The sequence below is a fragment of the Aricia agestis genome, chromosome 14, assembly GCF_905147365.1.
Source record: "Aricia agestis chromosome 14, ilAriAges1.1, whole genome shotgun sequence".
Classification (NCBI taxonomy): Eukaryota; Metazoa; Arthropoda; class Insecta; order Lepidoptera; family Lycaenidae; genus Aricia; species Aricia agestis.
Genome location: NC_056419.1, coordinates 13,904,384 through 13,927,919, shown reverse-complemented (window position 1 = coordinate 13,927,919; position 23,536 = coordinate 13,904,384). Strand labels below are relative to the sequence as shown.

Sequence of the window (23,536 nt, the reverse complement as noted above, 5' to 3'; positions counted from 1 at the left end):
CAGTATCCTGCATAAGCCGGCGGAAGACAAGGCGGCCTGCCGTGAATGGGCTCTTTAAATGATTTCCTTCTTGTCAGAGTAAAAAATATTATACAGTAAACACTACAGAAAAACGTCGCCATAGTGAGCTATCAATGTGATTGCACTACTACAAGTATACAATGAAGTGAACAGTGTTCTCACTGTATGCTTGTAGTTGCGAATTTAATTTTTTTAAATTACTATGTAGCTATTCCATAAAGTTAATATACCTCGAATAGAGAAACAAAGGCCTGAGCAAGCGAGATGTCACTATTAGTAACACTGCGTGGTAAAAAGAGACGTGTGATACATGACAGCAGAACTCTTTTTTTGACGTCCAATCGGCACTTATCGGAACGTTGACAATTTATTCTCATAGAATTCATGTTCAATCATGCTTGTGTAAGTGTATAAGTACACATAATTTTCACACAGATGAAAACCAATTTCGGTTTCGTTTGACAGCTCGAGATTGTTGCTCTATTCCGCTAGGTATATTAACTTTATGAGCTATTCATCTGTTCCTCTTTAGTAATAAATGCTGTTATAGTTTGTTGGTCAGAATAATCAATATTTCGCTGTCCGCGAAATGCGAGTAGACTAATTCCCATTTAATTATTAGGAGTAACTAGTAATTATTAGTTTAATAAGACAAACGGATGATACTAATAAATGATTAGTAGGCATATTAGAATACAATTTTGTAACACGCATAAATTGCAATAATACCCTAAAGGAACACCAATATATTAATAATTTAATAATTAATTAGTAAAGGGAATTTAATGTTTATCAGCTTTACATAGCTTGATCAGGGTGAAACTGCTAAACATGTATTTCTGTGCTCGTATAAAGTACCAAGTCCAACCCTTTACCTTTCTATCCCAGCATTTAGAGATAATTTTGTGCTAATTATTATTGTTACCAAAGAATAGGCCAATGTTGTTAATAAAGACAATGTCTTTTGTGGAAGTGTTTGATAGGCAGAACACACGATCGACTTAAAATCTTTAAACCAGGACCGCACTTAATAACGCCTTTATTTGTCACGTTTTGAACGATAAATGTAGCCTAGAAAAAGTTGCAGTTGAGACTTCAGGACAGAAACGTTTTGAAAAAAATGTGGATTCTACAGGATGTAACAAAATAAGTGATAATACTTTAGGATGTGTACGTGTTCCTTGCAAATTTTTTTTCAATTTTGTATGAGCAAGAGCCCTAGCGCCACGAGTTTCTCCATACAAAATTGAAAAAAAATTGGTCTTTCAGTGTTGCTACTTTCACAGTGAACTCTCTACAAAGAACACGTACACACCCTAAAGTATTATCTTATCACTTATTTTTGTTACATCCTGTATATATGTATAGCTAATATGTATCTAGATACATGATGATGAACTACGTAAGTTACAAGGTTTGTTCAAATTATGAGGAAAAAAAATTATATTTGCCATTAAGGCGTTTTTAAGTGTGGTCGACGTATGTTTAGCTTTCGCTAGATTCTGTCTGCTGTTAATCTTTCTGGTCAATCGCTGGTCGATGCCTTATGATTGTAATGATCAATCTTGTATGTAATAAATAAATTCGAATAATACTATTTTTTTTCTCTCACCGACAACACGACGTCTTCCTTACTATAAATAATTATATATCTAATAATAATTAGGATGTGTGTCTCTTATATTATAGATTATAAGAGACATATACACAGTACACACCCTAAGGATATTATGACTGTTTTGTTACACCCTATCCCAGCCCCAGATCTTCAACTTTTTTCAGGCGGGGCAAAAACTGAAAAATGCCGCCCCCCCTACCTACTTATGTTTATTTTCACCTTTATCATCCATACAATTTCAGCTATCAATATTATGTAGGATATATAATATAATTAACAGGGTAGGGTTTAAAGGCGTGCGGGAGCCGGGCCCGTATTTTGAACGCGCAGTCCGCGATCAGGGTATCGGTTAAGTTGATATGGCCATGAAATTGCTGTACTTTTGCTATTATATATTTTATTACGTGGTCAATGATGAGTTGTCCATTGGTCCGTGAAGTATGAATTTGGCCGCCCCCTGAATTTGCCGCCCGAGGCACAGACCCCGGCTTGCCCCCCCCCCCTAGATCCGGGGCTGCCCTATCCTACTAATATCATAAAGGCGAAAATTGGTGAGGATGTGTGCCGTGTGGATATATGTATGGATGTTTGTTACACTTTTACGCAAAAACTACGGAATGAATTGTAATGAAGCTTTACAATAATATAGCTTCATACATCAGAATAACACAGGCTACAATTAAACCGACTTCAAAAAAGGAGGTGTTATATTCGTTTTTTTTATGCTCAACGATTACTCCGCCGTTTATGAACCGATTTAAATTTTTTTCTTTTGGTGTATAGGGCATCATCCCAATTGGGTATCATGTTCACAAAAGTGGTGATTTGATGAAGGAATCCATGAGTAATCGAGGAAACTCCTCAAAATTTATATGGTGGTGACTTCGGTTTCGTGAGAAGTATGCCGTGCATAATATGCTAAAAACAAGTAACATTTTGGTCCCAGCGACACCCACCCATGGTTCGGAAGCTGCTGGGAGAACTCCTGACTCTTTATAGATACAAGTTTGAGAGTTTCGGTGTTGATTTAAGAACGGAAAGCATGTGCAAATTACATTCACAATCATCCCTACCATAAACCATTATACCATGCATCGTCCTATTAAGATCCTATGATTGGTACTTTCATAATTTTTTTGATCGAGACTTGATTGTCGACTCAGAAACAGAATTCCAACTCGTGAAACCCGTTTAAAAAAATATCAACTCTTGCTGCGATACTATAAAGTTCAAATTCCGACCGCGCAGTATATTTGCCTACATGTGCGCTCTCTTTCTATCGCGTAAGAGGTACCCTTTCTGACGAAATCAAGATTGTCACCTTTTAGAAAATAAAATAATCTTCTTTTAATTACTTTAAAGCTACTAATAGCAAACTTTTTTATAGTAATAATCAAATTTTAGTAACCCAACGTATATTTTATAATAGTTTTATATTCGATTATAGTGTAGGAGCTGGTCAGGAATTTTTTTACAACTTAAACATAGTAACTTATGTTTATTTATGTACAGTATGCGGTTTGTTTGTAACAAATTGGTTTATTTGCTATGTTTGTGTATTTTTTTTTCTTTTTTTTGTATTTTAAAGTCTTAAATTACTTTATTGAAATATTTCTTTGACTTTTTTCAATTGTTCATATTTATCAGATTAATAATGATTCTGTCACAGCGGTTAAATCAGTACCTACGTAGATATATGCGACGAAAAAATCTTGCGCGCGCGTCACCGCTCGCTTGTGAGTCCCTTGTGATCTGCCCCTTTAAAGGGGTACTTACAGGTCGATACCTAAAGGCGCGAGTGGGACAGGCCTGGTAGTACGTTTATTAAGGCTGCGCCGTAACTGTTTGGTGCAATACTAAATCAGCTCGTTTTTGTCTGGTGCGTTGGAAGTTACTTGACAGACAAAAACAGCGGATCTTTTTTTAATTAATATATAGAAAAAGATCAGTTAATATATTAGTTTCATAAATTGGGGTCTTAACAATTAAACGATCGCATACAACATAAAATTTGAATTTATTGAAAGGCACTATGTTTGTAAAGAGTTTCGATGCATATATGATGTTAATTTCATATATATTTACAATATAATTTTGATCGGAGGCTAATTTGTTACATTCGCATATATAATCCATTGTATCATTACAGTTCGTTGTGTGTGAGTACAAATTCTGTGGCGCTGCGGTAGTTCAGGAGTTGGTCCTTTAGTATCGAGAGCTTGGCGATATTGTGCTTGTGAACTTTAGTATTGGTGCGTGTGTAGCGGAGGGCTGTGATCATCTTATCGATGGTATAGTGCAGCCACAGCACATTGGTGTACGGCTCGTAGTTTTCCCAGTTGTTGCTGTGAACAAAATATTATTTTATTAAAGGTATTTTAAAAGCAATATCCATACTTATATCTACAACTGAATTATCGTAGAAGAGCGGCGTAGCATTATATGTACATATCAGAGTTTCCTAACTTATTAAAATTTAAAATCACCTCCTGCTGTGTGATCACAATTTTCATTAAATTTGGATTCGAAAACAGCATTCTGCTTAGTTTTTCCAAGGCTTATATTAAAGTAAATTACATAGACCTCAGTGGTCTTATCCCCCTGCTTTTACCACACTTGTGCGTGACACAAATGACAGTCTACGCTCGAAATTACATTCGAGGTATGACTTATGAGTCATCCCCTGCATCACACGAGCTATTCATTCTAGCGCTTCATTAAGCGATACAGCTCAAACTTACAAACCGCGCAACACGAATTTCGCTTTGATTAATCACAGTTGCATGCAAGACAGCATGTGTGCGCTTGTCAACCTACGCTTCAAGCTACATTCTAGAATAGCCCCTTGCACTCCTCGCCCTAGCGCCCGCCTCTTCAAGCGATACAGGCTACAGCTCAAACTTATGAGCGACCGCGCAGAATCAAGCACCAATGTCGCTTCGACAGTTTTGGCTCGAGGCAGCTTAGAGCCGTTTGCCGGCCACACGGGCGCTGCGTCATCGCAGAGTTATAACGAAGCAGTCTTAACGTCAACACCCCCTCCCGCTTCGTCTCGGGGGCTGATGTCCGTCATGTGTGCGTTGCGCGCTGCTGTCACGACGCAGGGCGCCGTGTGAACACCTTGGTTATTTGCATGTAAAACGCTACGGCAGCGCTGCGTCGACGCAACGCGCCGTGTGGACTGGCTCCTAGTGGAACTTCGCTAAAAGCTACTCACCCTAGCGCCCGTCTCATCAGGCGATACAGCTCGAACTGGTAGTCCCCTCGGCCGTTGAACAGCTCCTCATCGGCCGCCAGATCGTGGTACAGGGCGGCGGACCTCGCGCCGCGCAACGCCACGCGCGACAGCGAGTAGTCGATGACGGTGGCCGCGACGCCGCGACGAGCCACGCTGTACGAGCGACCGCGGAGAACGAACGTCGCGTACTGTGGATGTCACAAATTATAATAAGTACTAGCGGCCCGGTACGTGCTTCGCTACGAATAAAGTGAAATAATTGAAAAAAATTGGAACTGAAGCTTGTACTGACAACACTGAAAAGAGTTTCAATTCGAAATTGTATACGGCTGAAGGACTTTGTATCCATGGTCATGAATAAATTAAAAAAAAAAAACAATTCGACAGCAAAATTGCCATTACTATACAAACTTTTTCGTGATTTGTATGGGCAAGGGCTTCCACGTTATGGATTTTTCCATACAAAGGTGAAAAAAAGTTACTCCCTCAGCGCTGCTTTCACAGCAAACTCTATATAGGAGACCCATACACACCCTAAAGAATTATCATTTATCACTTAGTTTTATTATACCTTGTATAATACATCGATACTTAAACACCTGTAATCTTCATATAGGTAAGTAGAAAGGAAGATAACAAGCAAGACGAGAGGCAAGCTAAAAATCAACTTTATCAAAGTTTAAAACCGCATTAAAACAGACATAATGAACACGTCAAACAGTTACAAAGCAATCGAGTTTAAAAATGCTGTTAACGCGCCTAAAACTTTACTAATATTTCTGGTATCCATTGGTATTCAAAACGTAAAATATTAACCCCCTATAAAGTAAATAAAATATAATAAATGTTTTTTTCAAACATTGAGCGTCTCAGCTAAGAGGCACTAAAAGGGAAGCTTGATTGGCTGTTATGCATGTAAGCCTGTCTCTAAAAAAAAAAGGAAACCATAATATATTCTAATATATAAAATTCTCGTGTCACAGTGTTTGTGTGCGAACTCCTCTAAAATGGCTCAACTTATTTTAATTAAATTTTGTTTGTACATTCGTTAGGCATCGGAATATGTTTTTATCTACTTTTATTGATACTAGAAATAATTTATACGGAAAAATAATGTTTGCCAAGTCAGCTAGTTAACATTTTAAATGCACTGTTTAAAAACTATCAATTGTGTTAATTATTACCTTCTCGTCAGTGGGCTGTATGAGGACGTTGCCCCAGTGCAGATCCCTGTGTTCAAACTGGAGCGCCTCCTCAGCTACCGCTAGACCGTATGCCACCTGGAGATTTATATGCAAGCTATTAATAATTTGTTCAAAATGCACTCAATGTTGTTATTATCACATAAACTCAATTTAGACAAGCAAAATATAAAACATAAAATATAATTGAACAGTGAAAATACAGAACAAAATAATGTATCAGAAAAAACTTAAAATTAGTGTGATACTAAGGCCCGATTTGACCAAACTTGAAGTTGCACGAGTGTAACATCATGACAATAATTTTATGTCACTTTACTCTTGCATTAGAAGTTGGTAAAATGCAAAACCAACATACTCTTAGATTAGGAAACAGTTATACTTGAGTAAAATTTTACTACAGTTTGGTCGAATCCAAATCTTAATAAAGCTCTTAAACTTAAGCATAAGTCGCGTCATATTGCACTTATTACTTAATACATAATTAAACTTAATTACAAGTTAAACAAAAAAACGTCAAAAAAACATGCCAAAAAATCCAAGGTCGTGTGAATAAAACAAACTCATAGGATAAGTGAGAATCTAGTCAAGACTGTCCACACTCGAACTAGAAACTCACTCATCCCACGAGAGTGTCACTCTTCATGCAAACACTCTGAAAAATAAAACAATGAAAACAAAATCATTAACAAAATAAAATTACAAACAAAGACATTATAAAATATGTAACTGATTAAAAGTCATTGACACAGTCATGGTTATGTTATTCAAATAACAAATCAAAATCATATAACTCAATTACGGTCATAGATTTTTATACCTTGAGTAATATGAAGTAATTACTAAGGCCTCTGCCTCGAAATCAGCGGGCAGCGGGGCGATGCCGGCGGCGGCGTGGGAGCGGCCAACGATATCAAAATACTTAGATACGACGTATGCTGTCAAAACTGTAGCAATGTTTTTGCATGCAAAATGTGTATCGAGAAAATATTGTCGTCCTTTTTTGTCTTACAGTAATAGCATATACTACTTTCTCTTTCGCTCATTTTACGCTTCGCTTTTATTTTTCTCTTAAAATGGAAGACACTAATTTAAATATTAAAAATATTGATAAAATCTTAGTAATTACGTGTGAAATATTACACCTTTGGCTTTATTTGTATTCTTTGTTTTGTTATTGCACTGTCGGAAGGCACATGACGGCATTCTGGAGCGAAATGTAGCGAAAAACAACGCGGTAATTAATGAATTAACCACGTCCGGCGGTTATCGCGTCCTAAGGCGCACTGCTCTCAGATGAGTGAGCTCACTCTTTTCGAGAGTGACACATTTTCGCGCTGACGATTGTATGGAATGCCTTTTCTAACGTTCTAATTCTATGGGAGCGGCGCGTTCTAATGTACATGTCGCAGGCGGATTGTATAATTCGCCGTTTTACATTACGGCTAGCTGTTATCAAAAACAGGGCCGTTTTGTAATGCGGCGGTTAATCGATTAGCCGGATTGAATGCGGCTGAATGAAAATCCGCCGGAATGTATTCGGCGCTATATGTTATTCAAAACGGCTAGCCATAATGTAAAAAAGAGCCTTATTGAAGAACGTATCGCAATGACAATCCGGCTAATCTGTATATACCAGAATACGGAAAATGTGTGTATGCGGCCAACCTTATGGTTGGCCGCATACACACATTTTCCGTATTCCATTGTGGCGGTACCCACAATTCGCCTAGCATTCCTGCATCGCGCTATCGAAGTTTTCTGAGCGCGTCGGTATATATACGACAGCTGAGATGTATCACGTGGGCTTCGGCCTGACCGGGCATAACACCTCGCTCGGTCGGAAGATCTTCCTTTGGCCATTACGCACATATCCCACACCATTTTCTAATGTGGAATTTCGATTTGGCATTCCGGGAGTCTATCGCAAACGCTTTTCTTCACTCGTCACTCGCGAACGCACTGGCTCACGCTCGAAACGTTGGTGTAACATTCGTCCCGTTCGGAAAAAAGCGAACGTGTGCGTCAGTTAATGTATTTTCTACTGATTTCATGCATTCGGATTTCCGAATACGGAAAACAAATTTGGAAATCGAATCCGGAAAACGTGTGTATGCGGCCAGCCTAATGCGTTCAGTTTTGACACAACATACAGCACCGCAACATAACAGGGGAATGTAGCTTCGCACATATAAGTAAAATAACAGTAAAAAAGTAACTCAAAACTTAATCTCTACACAAAAATAAGTGAAGTAAATAATGTTATAACTAATAAGACTGTAATCATGTTACTAATAAGAGACATGTTATTACTTACAGTGAATAAACTAAACAATGGTTTGTCTCCGTCAAATATGCTAGCATATCCATTGTGAAGCTATTATCATTAGTATTTTGTGATTATAAGTCAATCTCCAAAACAAGCAATTTTCAGTTTAATCAAATATTCAACAATCAACACACCTGCTTGAATATAGAGTACGCCTGCTCCGCATTAGCGAACTGGTAGCTCTCCAGATCCTGGCCAGCGTTGGCCAGCTCCAGCACAATGTATTGCTGGTCCTCGGGCAGGGTGGCCGGGTTGTCGTTCTCCGAGCCCTTGGTCTCGTCGTACAACTCCCACAGGTCGAGCAGCCGGGACGGGTAGCTTCCGTATACACAACGGACAGCTATCACCTGGAATGATGGTAGGTTTTATTGGACACTTTCTTGAGAAAGTAGAAATAATTATTAAATAATACCCCCCACACAGGTTTCGGTGATGGTGGCCGGTTTCATTGAATCCAGGCCTTTACTCTCATAACCCAGTGGGACAGAAGACACACCTTTTACTTTTCTAATGTGATTATGTTTAGTCTTACAACGTTATGATAAAATCTGTTCCTTAACACCTCCATCGTGGGTATCGCAGACACAATAGATTTTAAATTGCTATGCGGCAGCCGGCTGCCGCTTGGGGATTGATGGGTTAATCTTGGTACCAAAATTTGGTCAAATTCCATTCTGTACTTTCTGTGTTTAATAATAATAAGCCTTTTATTCTGAATTACATCACAGTTTTGATACTAAGTACACAATAATTTATACACTAATACATAATTATAATATGTATCTACGTTCGGTGTGCCTTACGGCATAGGCCTCCTCCAACACATTCCACTGTTTCCTATCAGTTGCAAATTTGCAATTCTTAGTCAAAAGTTGCATTTCTTAGTCTTGTAGCTAAGAACTTTTTGTGTTAAAGAGTAACAAATATACACACATTTACAAACTTTCGCCCACACAATAAAACTTTAATTAGGTTCATTGAACTCAAATTATCTTAAATACATATTTGTGGACATATCACTCTCACGCTTAATTTTTGCCGAAAGAGTTAGAGAAGGCGACGAACATCAAAGACCGGGAATTTGGCAACAGCACAAAGATCAAAAACGACAGAAGCTGCAAGTATTTTTATTATTGTCAAGGCTATCTATCGGAAGTGCCTTCAAAATGAGCAAAGTCAGCCTGATAACATATGCCGTGACGAAGGTCGGAACTCGGAATGACGCATTTTGCTTTACGTATCTACACGGGAAACACAATAAACAAGTAATTATTGACATAGGCGATCAGTAAACCTGTTATTTAAATGACTATCATAACACGTGTATTGCGATTTGCGTGGAAAACAGTAAGGACTATTCGGGCCAACCTGGGGCATTGATCTTTGATCTTTAATCATTTGCCAAAATACCATGGCTCTTACGTAAATATGAAGAACTAAGAGATCACGTGATTATTTTTTATCTTTAAGTACTATTTTTGGTAGGTACGTAATTAATATCCATATCCATACTATATAATATAATGATAATTAATATCCGTACTAATATTTTAAATGTGAAAGTGTTAATCTGTCTGACTGTCTTCACGGTTGAACCGCTGAACCGATTTTGATAAAATTTGGTATGGAGAGTCCTGGGAAAGGACATAGGTTGCTTTTTATCCCGGAAAAATGTACGGCTCCCGCGCGATAACCGAATTTCTGCGCAACAACGGAGATCTACTCGAAAATAAAAGAAAAACAACCAAAAGTTGGGTATTTTACCTTAGTCTCCGCATTATAATAACGCATACGAAGACGCATGCAAAATATTAAATGTATGTAAAATATTAAATCTCCCACTCCAAACGGAAAGACCGAAGAGCATCTCATAAAAATATCTTATCAAATAAGCTTACAACGACTGCGATACGAACGTCTGGCCCATATTGCTTATCACGTGACTTAGCTAATTGCCCATGCAGACTTCATTCAAGTACAATGACCCATTTTGTAGATACTATCAATTACAATTTATAACGATAGACGTTATATTCAGAGACATCATTTATAATATTACTAGCTGTCCCGGCAAACATTGTTTTGCCATAAAATGATTTTCCCTGTTTTCCTGCTTTTCTCTTGTAGTTTTTTTTTCTATAGACCTCACGGAGCTCGAGACCTTTCCAACGAATGCAAAACCGTGGAAATCGGTTCGTGCGTTCTAGAGTTATAGCGTCAGGAAGGAAAACCCGACTTATTTTTCTATATTAGATATTATAAAGGCGAAAGTTTGTGTTGCTTCAACACGCAAAAGTTTTTTTACTACATTTTTTACTTGCCGTTTATTACTACAATTTAGGCATGCTAGTAGTTAAGACTCTGTTTAGACTTTTTATCTATAAGTACCTACGTTGAATCGCTGTGAATGGTACTATCAGAGAAGTTGATTCCTAGGCAGATGAGGGACCTACGTAGTTTGGTCGCGTTACGTCAAACCCAGCCGACAGATCACAATTAACATTGAATTGACGTGATCCGACCAAATGACGTTGGTCTGTCAACTGCCTAGGAATCAATTTCCTCGATGGTACTTTTCAGACAGATATAAACTTTTACAGTGTTTGGATGAGATATTATAACAAGAAGTAATATGTAGGATTTGTTCAAGGCTTAGCCTAGTCTTGTCAACTTCATAAATGCTAGACTAAATCCTGAATAATGACTTCAACAACAACTGGCAACTTCGTAAATACTAGCCTAAATCCTAGGATTTAGGCTAGTATTTACGAAGTTGCATTATTCAGTAACCGCATTTTGCGCATACTGGAAACTACCTTTGAAATTACTACTACCCAGGAAGAATGTCAACTAGGCTGGCATACAAAAGCACGCGCAATATTGACGTCATTAAATCAAGTTGGACTCTCTCACACAGATAGTTGGACTTGTGTAAGTCAGTTTTCCTTGTAAAATAATATACCATTTGGTATAGGGAAATCCCCTGTTTTGTCATATAAACAAATATTAAGAATATTTGTTTACATTTACATTACAAAAAATTAAATTTAAATGAATATTGAAGCTAATATTTGTTGACGTAACCAAACTATAAAAATATGTATGTCGTCATTATATTAAAGAATTCAAGTTTAAGCAGGATTTGTAGTTACGAAGTATGTTATATTCTACGAATGGTGAGCTCATAATATGTATCTTGTCTTTTCAGTGGGTTCGCAGTTGCTTAAATAAGTAAAGTAGTAAAATTTTTAAATATTTAGTCGTTCAACAGTGCGCCCAATAGTTAAGGTTTAGTATTTGTGTTATGATTTTTTTTCTCACCTTATTAAAAACATCAGTAGCGTTAGCTACAGAATGTAAATCCAGTGCTTCAATGTTCTTCCCCTCATCTATATGTTGTTCGATTTCAGCTATTGGAGTGCGTAAAGCACTCAGTTCCCTGGAAAACATAAGGCAATTTATTACACAACTAAACAATAAAGATGTTTCTTATGAAACATATTATGTGTGCATAGAAGTAAGGATTACAGTAATTGGCTTGTCTGTCTTATAAGGTATATTATGCAACTTACAGACATATAACATTAGAACTATATATTATATTATGTAATACAAACTAATCAAAATAAAAAACTTGCGGTCCGTCTATGCCCATGGCCAGTCTTAGGCCGGTATAAATAGTCAGTACTCAAGATCATCAATCATCAATCTCATCTCGGTCTCGAGACGCGGTTTGGCTCTATTATTGGTCCAAATTTTGACAGCCAACCAATCACAGAGCCTGAACCGTGTCTTGAGACCGAGATGCATCTTGAGTACTGACTATTTATACCGGCCTTACAGTCCTAAGCTTACAATACAACAACACAGCAACAAATACGTACATAGCAATCACAATCTCCGATATGATCTCGCCAAAGTCCTTCTGATGCTCCCCATTGACCTTGATATTGCCGCCCACAGGGATCACCTTCAGCACTCGTGCTTGCCCATCCCGAGCCCGCCACAGGAATACCTCCCCGTACACACCTTCCCCAATCTTCCGGCAATTCTTGAGGGCTCTAGAAGAAACACTTTTATTGAGACATTTTAAATTTACGTAATACGTATACTAATGTATGAACATAGTATAATAATAATAACATCTATGGCAATTCACTGTCTGGCCCCGTGCTAAGTAGCTGAAGGACTTGTGTTACGGGTACCAGACAACGGAAATATATATTTTAATACTTTTATACTAGGGGCATTTTCCAAAAAAAGTGTACCCCTGGTTTTTAGGCTGTCGCACGTCTTTGAACTTTAATTACAACAATATGGATAAACTATATAGGTTAATTTTTTTCAAAAGATTAATCTATACTTATAAAATTACATGTCCTGACTGACTGACTGACTGATTCATCATCGCTGAGCAAAAACTGTGAAAGTTACAGCCACGAAATTTGGTGAGTAGGGTTGTTTTATTAAGTAGACACCCTCAAAGGAAGGAATTTTGAAAATTTTACCCTGAAGGGGGTGAAATAAGGGTTGAAAGTTTTAATGAAAGTCCGTCATTTTTTGAGTTAGAAACATGAAACTTTATTTTTGGGTTACTGATTAAAAATGAATGGATACGTATTTAAGCGTTTTTGGAAATTCTACCCCCAAGGGGGTGAAATTGGGTTGAAAGTTTGAATGAAACTCCGTTATTTCTTGAGTTAGAAACATGAAATTTTATGTTTGGGTTACTGATTAAAAATCATTGGATACGTGTTTAAGCGTTTCTGAAAATTCTACCCCCAAGGGGGTGAAATAGGGGTTGAAAGTTTAAATGAAAGTCCGTCATTTCTTAAGTTAGAAACATGAAAGTTTATTTTTGGACTGCTGATTAAAAATGAATGGATAGGTATTTAAGCGTTTTTAGAAATTCTACCCCCAAGGGGGTGAAATTGGAGTTGAAAGTTTGAATGAAAGTCCGTCATTTCTTGAGTTAGAAACATGAAACTTTATTTTTGTGCTAGATTAAAAATGAATGGATACGTATTTAAGTGTTTCTGGTAATTCTACCCCCAAGGGGGTGAAATTGGGGTAGAAAGTTTCAATGAAAGTCCGTCATTTTTTGAGTTAGAAACATGAAAGTTTATTGACGTTTGCGTTGGACGTTTGCTTAAATAGGGTCCGTTTTTACCCTTTGTATAAGGAACCACAAAAACAAAAAGGAGAAAACTATCCATCTTTGTTATTATACTATGTTAACGCGGATGAAGTCGCGGGCAACAGCTAGTAAGATATAATAAACATTTACACAAATACGCGATATTAGTGCTAAGTTCTCTCAATAATTAATTTTTAATATTTTTATTTCACGGGAGAGCTGTTTTTGGCCTATCCCACAGCATGTTGCTTCAATAAAAATGGAAATTACTAAAAATATTCTGTAGAAGCACAAGTTTAAATGTACGTAAAAAATAGTTTATTTTCTTCTTAGTAAATATAATATATCTTAAAAACAATTTAATTTACTGCCCAAAAACACTATCTCTAGAAATATTCGAAATTCGAGACCCGCCTGACACGTAAGTTTGGTGACGGCTTTTTTCTATCTAAAATTATACCAAAATACTTAATAGTTTGCTTATTGGCAACGCATGCTTTTATGTAATAAATAATATATCTTTTGTCTTGCAACCGTTTTCGAATTAATCAAATATTATTCAGCACAGTGTTTACACTTAATTACTTTTGACTACTTAACTAAATGTATCCAAGATACTGTTTTATAATTATAAAAATATTAAATAAATATTACCTATACCTATGTAGCCTATACCTATATATATGTAGTATACCTATTATAGTTCATTGTTCATTAGTAAGTAAGTACGTTTTATATTTTCAGATTTATTTTTAAAACAAAATATAGATTACACTATGCCACTAAGTGGCACCGAAAGAAATCGACGAAATAAGGAGAAGTTGAAAAAAGAACGACCAGAAGAATTTGAAAGACTAGTTACTACTTTATTTATTTATTTATTTAAATGCACAAAACACATTACAATCCCAACTAAACAAATTTAATATACATTTAAATGTAAGATCTAGATCGCAACGTAACAAATATGTGCACACATTAAAATATTAACATAAAACTAGCACAAATTTTGGTTTTTAACTTAACGCAGTACATTTGGACGTAACTTATTTCACTCATAAGTTGCAGAGGTAAATATGCTATGGAGGATGTCTTTGACGATTTTAATATATTTATTACGGTTGTGTTCAAAAATGTCCAATTTTTAAACTAGTTCATTATATGGGTACTTAAAGTATTTTTAGTTTTGCGTGTTTTTTTAATGTCTATAAACGTTCATAAAGAAATAAATAAATAAATATGTTAAATTACTTCGACTTTTATTACTGTGTAACCTCAGCTTTGCTTTGTGAACCTTGATTGTCGCACTTAGCGAAGAGCATAAAAACATAATTAAAGACCATATTTCTTAAAGTATTTTGATACAAATTACACAAAAATATTCAAATTAGTCAAACCTTGACCATATATATTAAATGAACTTCAAATATACGGGCTGTTTTTAGAGATAATAGAAAAATAAAGTTTGTTTTGGCACGACTTGTCACCAAATCGAACTTGAAATGTCTCGTGTAATAACGTGTTTCAATTATAAACATTACTCTTAGTATTTTCTAATAGCTTGTTTTGTCTGTCAACGATTAAAAGATAAAAACCGGTAAACAAACAAAATTTGAAACCATTAAAGCATTTTTAAAAAGTCTCCAAACTGATCATTAAATCACTACCTCAGTCACTATTTTAACATTTTTTGATAAAAAGCAATAATCATTTAATGTACTTTGTATATTTTCTTATTCATAAGACTATAAAGAATTTATAGAAACCATAAAATTAATTAAAAACTACACTTCAAAAAAAATCTCGGTTTTTGAACAGGGTACACTTTTTTTGGAAAATGCCCCTATACATATATTTAAGATTTTTATTATATTATACACATATTTAATACAAATCCATGACCCAGGAACTTTGAAAACTTTTTGGTCTGTCGGCGGGATTCGAACCTGCGACCCCCGGCTTGAGCTACCAACAGCCCACCAACTGAGCCACAGAGGTCGTCGTAATGCTGGAGAGTTTGGTTTATTTTGAAGTTGCTGGTCTCACAAACTACTAGACTGGTTTTATGTAGTTTGGCACAGGTACAGTGAAACTATGAGGAACAACATGTACTAGGCTACTTTTTTTTGCGAAAAACTATAGTAGTTCCTGTAGAATTTCTTTTGAACGCGGGCGGAGCCGCGCGGAACATCTAGATTTAATATTATTTAGGTTAAAGTTTAAAAATATGTGTATATTCATTCTTCAGACTGATGAATGGATGTTGTAAGTTGGTTGTATATGGACTCTGGACTAATTCTAAATTTTTTCATGTAAGACAATACTAACTTTAAAATCTTGAGCAAACACTAAATGTCATTCCAAAATAAAGGGAAACCGGCAAGCACAAAAATCTCTCTTTTGTTTCTGTATTGCATAACACCCTCATTAAATAACCATTAGAATATCATGCTTGAATGCATACAATTCGCAAAACTTTCTTCTGACCCTGCCATTAAATTTTCATTATCATTTGCATAGATACATTTATAACAATGTGATATATGAGGCCAATATAGTGAAAGTGTAGCCAAAAGGTTGGAATAGTAATGATAAAAGTATGGCCAAGAAAATAATGATGATACGTGAACGTAACGTTGGAATAGTAATGATAAAAGTATGGCCAAGAAAATAATGATGTATAACTGTTGATAAATGAACGTGGCGAGAGGGGGAACTAGCGCTGTTTTCATACAAAAACATCATTTTTGACAGTTCTTCTTTACCAGCAGCGCCCATTGACATATTCATTTAAAGCCTTGGTGCACTATATATGTTCAAATTGTAATTTTCCATCTTTTTAGTAAAAGATGGGCCCGTGCGAGTTTCTTACGCCGGTTCTTCTGGCCGGGTTAGTTCCCGAACCGGTGGTAGGCACTAGTACTAGTAGGTAGTTAACTAGGTAGGTAGGTATCAACGTTCAGAAATATTTTTGTAAAAAAATTACTCTGAATAAAAAATATTTTGATTTTTGATATTTCTCTAAGAGCGACCGCAGACTTACAATTTTAAGTTGACTGACTAAATCGTATAGTATACTGTTAGCTATGGCGGCTTAATATGAGAGCTTGCACACTGCATCCAACTAAAAGTTGTACAATTTAGTTGGATGCAATGTGCGAGCTCTCATAAGCCGCCATAGCTAACAGTCATACTATACGATTTAGTCGGTCAACTTGAAATTGTAAGTCTGCGGGGACCCTAAGTGCAGAAAAATAAACTTTTATTATCTGAGAGAAGAAAAGAGCAAACATTTCTAATTATTTACTTTGTTTGAGCAAATGTATTAATATTTGTTGAATCATAGAACAGTAAGTGTAAAGGTTTGCTTAACACATTTTTACTCACAAGTCATAACCCATCAATCCCCAAGCGGCAACCAGCTGCCGGATAACAATTGAAAATCTTTTGTGTCTGTGATACCCGGTGGAGGTGATAATAGTACACTCGCAACAATGATTGTATATATACAGGCGTTTGAATCACACAACACATATTTTGTGTGCAAAGTTTAAACCACAAGCCCACATAAAGCAAGTTTATCAACCCACTTACATTTAAGCAAACAAAATATTTGTTTAAATTAAGTAATATTATATTTAAATGCCTTTTATAATTTTGTAATGAGTGAGCATGTAGGTTATAAGTTTTATTCAAAATTTGAATTTGGAATAAAACTTATAACCTACAAGTTGCAACTGTTGAGTGGCACATAATTGCCCCAGTTAAATTACATAACTTTCTCTTTAACAATCAGTTCAATAACATCACTGTTATAATCATTACGAGGCATTACTTAATCACTCGCTAGTGAAATGTTCATTAGAACTGAACAGTAATTAACCAGACAGGGTTTAACAAACTCCGAGTGTTATCAAAACAGAGCAACAGAACAATATTTTACTTAACCTAAATTGAAAATACATTGTTCACACAATGTATGATGAAATATACTGACAAATCTTTTGTTAAGGAAATAAGGGCTATTTTATTATACTTACGAATCTGGGTAGCATTCATCGAATGGTATAGCGTCGGTTTGATCGCAGCGTCGCAGGACGATGTCGCGCGCGGTCAGAACACGATGGGACGTCTCATGTAGATTATCTACAAGAGTGGCCTCAGGATCGCAGTCGGCAATCGAAAGTTTAGATAACTCGATAACCGTATCATCCCAATCTTCGTTCAGGAATCCTGTGAACAGCGCAACGATTGTTCGTACTCGGAAGTATATGACTATAGACTAACTTTCCCCATGAGTAATTATGTTACGTATAACGTACCCTTGCTGGGTTTTTATACTAGTATGCAAGAAAACACGGGACCCACCTGAGTATTGCAGGGAAAGATGCATGCACTCTGCTTTGGATACTTTATTGAATAAATGCGTAGAACCAAGCAATTATCCCGTTAGGGATAGCGAATGGTAGTCACTATTGTCCGAGTCAATTACAACGATTCACACAGTAATTAATGTTATTACTACGAAAGTTTATAGTAGGAGCACACTATCACTGTAATATTTTAACGAAAATGTTACAACAACTTCCTAAAAAAGAAAAAATAAAAATCGTGAACAATGGCTGACGACAGCGTCTTGCTTTCGCGACGAATCTGACGAGCAGTGTTGCCAGAATGGAACACGTTACACGCTCAACGCTGTGCACTTTGCCCTTGCCTACGTAAAAAATGACTCATAGTTCATGGAATCGAATAATGACTCATTTTGATATAATATATAGGTATTATTCTTTTATAACTTTATACGATCGATTGTTTTGCTATTATATAAATTTCTTAGAAAATATTTATATGAGCCTCAATTTGATAATAATCGAATGAAATATCGATAATATATTATTATATTCTTTTTAAAACTATTTTACACCAGGCAAATAAAATGTACTTATAAAAAAAAAATATTTTTTTTTTATATCAGGGGAAGAAACTAAAGAAACAGTATTTTTTATTTTAAGGCTTAAAAATTTTGAAATGTTATCAATTTATATCTCGTGAATAGATAATATTGATAATGTATGAAGTTGTTGGACTATAGTAAAGTTTTGTAGATTTCTATAATTTGTCAAATATAAAATAGCTACATAATAAGATTATCTAGATTCTAGGGTATAACTAGAAGTTTCCAATATGTTGTAGACAAAGAAAGATAATTTTTACTTCAATTATACCAGACAAAGACAATTAAACTGTAGACCTAAAATAGTGATTTCTTTATTTAAGAAGATAATTAGTATAGGTTTATCTTATTGCCTGTCCTTATAACTTATTAATAGAAAAATTACTATTATATTTATAATAGTAATTTTTCTATTTAAAAATACCTTGTAAATCCTCCTGGGCGTTTGTGGAGCAAAAGCTTAGCCTGGAAACCTCTTCATCCTGAAATATTTTATTAATTACTATTCTTTTCTATTTTATTATAAAAATGTAATTAACTGATAATGATGTAATCAGTCAACTTTAGTTAGGTACTTACTTTCAACAATTTGATGCTAGGTCTAGATGGTCTTGTGGTAAAAGTACTTCTTCGACTGCTGAATGATTCATTGTGAGGTCCTGTAAAAGCACAGTCAGTAATAGCAGTGATAGGAACATTAATTTCTGTGTTTGGCTTCTAAAATATTGGACTGATTCTAATAAAATTTTACACAAATATAGATAAGACCATAGGACATTCCTATTTTGAATACATAGTCACAATCATCAGCTACTAGACCTTATTATAATATACTTAAGCTTCCTTAAGATAGTTGAGAATAAAAAATTAAACCTACCATTGCGTCCCTGCATTTCCATTGTGCATATTACACTCTGTCTATATTTTCTTCCTTTACATTTCAGATCTTCTCTATCTAGTATTGACTCATCAAAGTGATCAGCCATGGTAGTCATTCTTCGGTAGATACTTAATGACCTCTCCCACTTTTTACCTGGTTGTAGAACTATACCAGGTTTGCCATCATCACTATTAATATCCGAAAATTCATTTCTCACTATTGTTTTGTTAGCTTGTTTAGCATTATTGATACTAACTCGAGTTAGTCTAGCACTTTTACGTGTTGTTATTGTATTGTGTTTATCTGTTTTATTTATGCTGCTTCTAGGAACATTTCCTTCAATGGGAATAGAATCTACCTCTTCGTCATTCGCTTCTATGATTGTATCTTGATAATCTACTTTAAGGCTACTTTTTTTATTGTCTTTATTTATTGTGTTATCGCAATTCACATTCTCTTCATCAATTTCTTTAATATTATTGAGGGTATTAGGACTATAAGTGCATGAAGTATCTAATGTTAAAATAGTAAAATCATTTCTAGCTTTATTTCTTCTCCGTGTGGTAACAAAACTGACACATGTTTCTTGTGAATCCTCATTACTACTAGAATCATTATTACTCTCATTATCAATTTCAGTTATTTCATTATTTTCAATACTTTCATTAAATATTTCTTTCGTTGCATTATCTTCTTCCACAGGCTCAGCCAAGCTGACTTCATCTTCTAGACTATTATAATCACTTTCAGTAGAATTAGAATCTTCAGTAGTTTCAACTTCTTCAATTGAAGTTTTGTCTTCTTCATTATTACTTTCCAGATTATAATTAGGCATCTGTTTGTAATATTTCTTAAATATGGAGTCACTTAATTTATCAAGTAAAATAACTGGTTCCATAGGTTTAGTAGAATGTTCGTCATCATCAGAATCTTCACTGCTGCATGTATCATATAAAGATTCATTGGATATTGAGTTACTTGTTGCATTTGTGCTTGATATTTCATTGTCTTCTCTGCAACTTAAATCTACAACTGACTCACTAGGCAAAGTGTTATGGCACAAAATTGATAGTTTTCTTTCAGCCTCTTCAACTTGGCTGACTTCAGAACTTTCCATGTTTGCTTGGAAACCTAGGAAAGGTTCTTGTTCGGTTGTTTCAAAAACACTAGACAGATGTTTTGGTGCTTCTGCATCATTATCATGTTCAGTTTGTATTTCTTCACATGATACATTTTGTGGTTCTTCAGCATTGGCATGGATTATTATTGACAATTCATCTTTCTTATTATCCGTCAAAGCAACTTCAGGACTAGTATTAGCTTGTTCTAAATTATTATTATCAGTCTCATTAATTTCTTCATTTTCAAACACTATGCTATGAATATATTTATTTTTTTCTGTATTAGTAGAGATTGGAGAAAATTTATAAATGGATTTTCCTCTATATTTTTCTTTAAAAGGTGTGCTACATAGAGGGGAGGTATTAAGAGCTGAAATTATGTTATTTTTTACCTTGGATATGAAAGGTGATTGCACTAAGTTAATTGGACTACAATTTTCTACTTTAAATACAGATAAATTATTAAATATATTATTAATTGATTCATCTATTTTCTTTGGACTATTTTTATTTTCTACAAGTAGTTTGTGAGATTTTATGTCAGTAGTGTTTTTATCTGTAATACTGTTTTCTTTGTCAGAATCTGAAAATAAAAAATATGGATTAAAAATGTTATATCTTGATAGTACATGCATATAATTTATATACCTACATCATTACAGCCATGGCCATAGCCAGGATTCTACGTAGGGGGGGAGGAGGGGGGCAGATCAAGAAAATCCTAGACTTCGAATTCGTGATTTTTAACATCGAGGGAACTGGGATTGAATGCCTCCCCTCTCACCCCGCAACTCTCCGCTCCACATTTAGGTATGAAACTCGTGAGCATTTGCGACCGATCTCTCTTGTACTCTCGCTATGCCCATGATTACAGCATTTTTAAAGTAGATTAGTTAAAAATAATAACCTGAGTTTTCATCACTGGACCAGCAGTTAATTTTCTTAGTCTTCTTCAATCCACCATAAGTTTTTATATTTCTAAAATAAATAGTGAATATAAAATGCCTGAATTAGAAAAGGAGAATAAATTGTAGATAACTAAACAAGAAAAATATAATTAAGTACTTATATAATGGAGCACTTGCTACCTAATTTAATATTTAATCCATCGATCGTGGAATAACGAGACACAATAGCTTATCTATTGTTATCGCGGCCGGATGCGGCCGCTTAGGTCTTCATGAATTAATGAATAATTAAAGTATATTTAAATTTATTTTAATAGAAATATAATATTATAAAATAATATCTATGAACGCTTCACACCACGTCGTCGTCGTTCATGCTACAAGTCTATATCTGTTTCAATTGACATTGTAAAAGTAGTAGGTAGTTGTACTCTCATCATTATTAAATACTTTACTTACTGCACATGTGTTTTAACTTCTTTATAAACTCCCTGTTGCGTTTCCAATGGGGACGAGTTTAGGAGTTGGTCAAATAAATCAGGAGCCCTGTTCAAGTGTATGGATTTATCGGGAGTTAGGTAGGCCGATAGAGACATAGATTCCATTGGCGGCGGAGTCTTCTCTTTTACCCGCTTAACATACTTTCGTTTGCGAACTCTATTCGAAGCTGCAAACTGCATTGAACACACCGAAGCTTCTTTCTTAGTTTGTTTTATATTTTGTATGTAGAAAGCGTCGAATAAGGATGCTTTCGCATCAGTATTGAGCATCACATCGCGATGATCGAGAGCACCAGGTGCGTCTCGTTTGGATCTGTAAGTTTTTCTCATTTTATTATATTTCTTTCGTATTTTTATAACATTTTATTTCTATTTATCTTCAAAATTGAAAAATAACGAATAGTTTTTCAATTTGACGTTTACTAAACTGTCAATTGTCAAATGTCAATTTCAGTTTGACAGTACACTAAAGACATTTTTTTTTAATTCGTCCCGGTCGGGACAGGCAAAGAGAGCGTTGCCCATACAGCCAACACCAAAGACAAGACCAGCGACAGAAAATATTTTCTTTATTCATCATCATCATCATCATCAAAAATAGTAAAAAAAATTAATTACTGCTGCAAAGTTTTTTATTACCACTATCGATAATGTGGGTTATGCGTGGCGACGCTAAAGGAAGATCTTCCGACCGAGCGAGGTGTTATGCTCGGTCAGGCCGGAGCCCGCGTGATACATTTCAGCTGTCGTATATACATATACCGACGCGCTCAGAAAACTTCGATAGCGCGATGCAGGAATGTTAGGCGAATTGTGGGTACCGCCACAATAATGCTGTCCATTGCTAAACGGGGGAGGCCTACTCGAGATCGGGATGATTGGCGGTCCCTTTGGGAACAAAGGGACCACCAATCATGCATTGTCCGGTATGCGGTAGGAGAATATTGTTCTGGGCATGCGCTGTCCGCCACCTTCTTTAGGAACCAGGGCATCCTAAAGAGGCCCATTCACGGCAGGACTGCACGGCAGTCCTGCAATGAATGGGCCTCACTGATCGGTTCAGACTCGGTGTTTCCGGCCGGCAACACCGAGTGTGAACCAATCAGTGAGGCCCATTCATTGCAGGACTGCCGTGCAGTCCTGCCGTGAATGGGCCTTTTTACCTAACTCATATACTACGTTAAACGTTTGCCAATAAATCGTGAACCGACAAGTGTTTGCTGACTGCTCCATCAACCGTCTGTCCTGCTGAATGCATATTATATACAGCCGGCCCACTTTCATTTCAACTAAGACTGGGTTGCACCAGAGGCGTGGGTAAAGTTAAAGTTATGGTTATAGTTAAGGTAAATTTAACTTTAAATTTACTTAACTTTGCCCGGAGAAATTGACAGATGACAGCTGATCCAACAAGGTTATACAATATGCGCGTGGGAGGGGGCGCTGCTGGTAGAGGAGAATCATATAGGAGAACTGTCAAAAATGGCGGTTTTTGTATGATGACAGCGTTAGTTCCTTTTTTCGCCACATGCATTTAAAACCTTGTCGAGCTCTATGGTTATAGTTAAATATGGCGTCTTGATGGCATCCATTTTTAACTTTACCCAAAGATTTGACATTTTGCA

At 35.8% G+C, this 23,536-nt stretch overlaps 1 protein-coding gene across 1 annotated transcript; it reads right to left on the bottom strand.

Annotated features, from left to right (window-relative positions):
• Nucleotides 1-3,637: 3,637 nt before the first annotated feature.
• On the bottom strand, nucleotides 3,638-22,277 carry LOC121733605. Its single transcript, XM_042123901.1, has 12 exons — nucleotides 21,871-22,277; nucleotides 21,411-21,481; nucleotides 19,380-21,086; nucleotides 19,082-19,161; nucleotides 18,927-18,984; nucleotides 17,586-17,778; nucleotides 12,293-12,469; nucleotides 11,730-11,847; nucleotides 8,543-8,755; nucleotides 6,062-6,157; nucleotides 4,857-5,065; nucleotides 3,638-3,984 (listed from the first exon to the last, which is right to left on the bottom strand). Exons 1-12 carry the CDS (start codon nucleotides 22,239-22,241, stop codon nucleotides 3,783-3,785), a joined length of 3,495 nt encoding a protein of 1,164 aa, XP_041979835.1. The 5' UTR covers nucleotides 22,242-22,277; the 3' UTR covers nucleotides 3,638-3,782.
• Nucleotides 22,278-23,536: the final 1,259 nt, after the last annotated feature.

Coding starts and splice junctions, on each gene's coding strand:
- LOC121733605 (XM_042123901.1), bottom strand. CDS start 22,241: ATGAGAAAAACTTACAGATCCAAACGAGACGCACCTGGTGCTCTCGAT. Junction 17,779..18,926: donor CGCCCAGGAGGATTTACAAG/GTATTTTTAAAT, acceptor CGCTGTTCACAG/GATTCCTGAACGAAGATTGG. Junction 3,985..4,856: donor CTGATGAGACGGGCGCTAGG/GTGAGTAGCTTT, acceptor TTTTGTTCACAG/CAACAACTGGGAAAACTACG.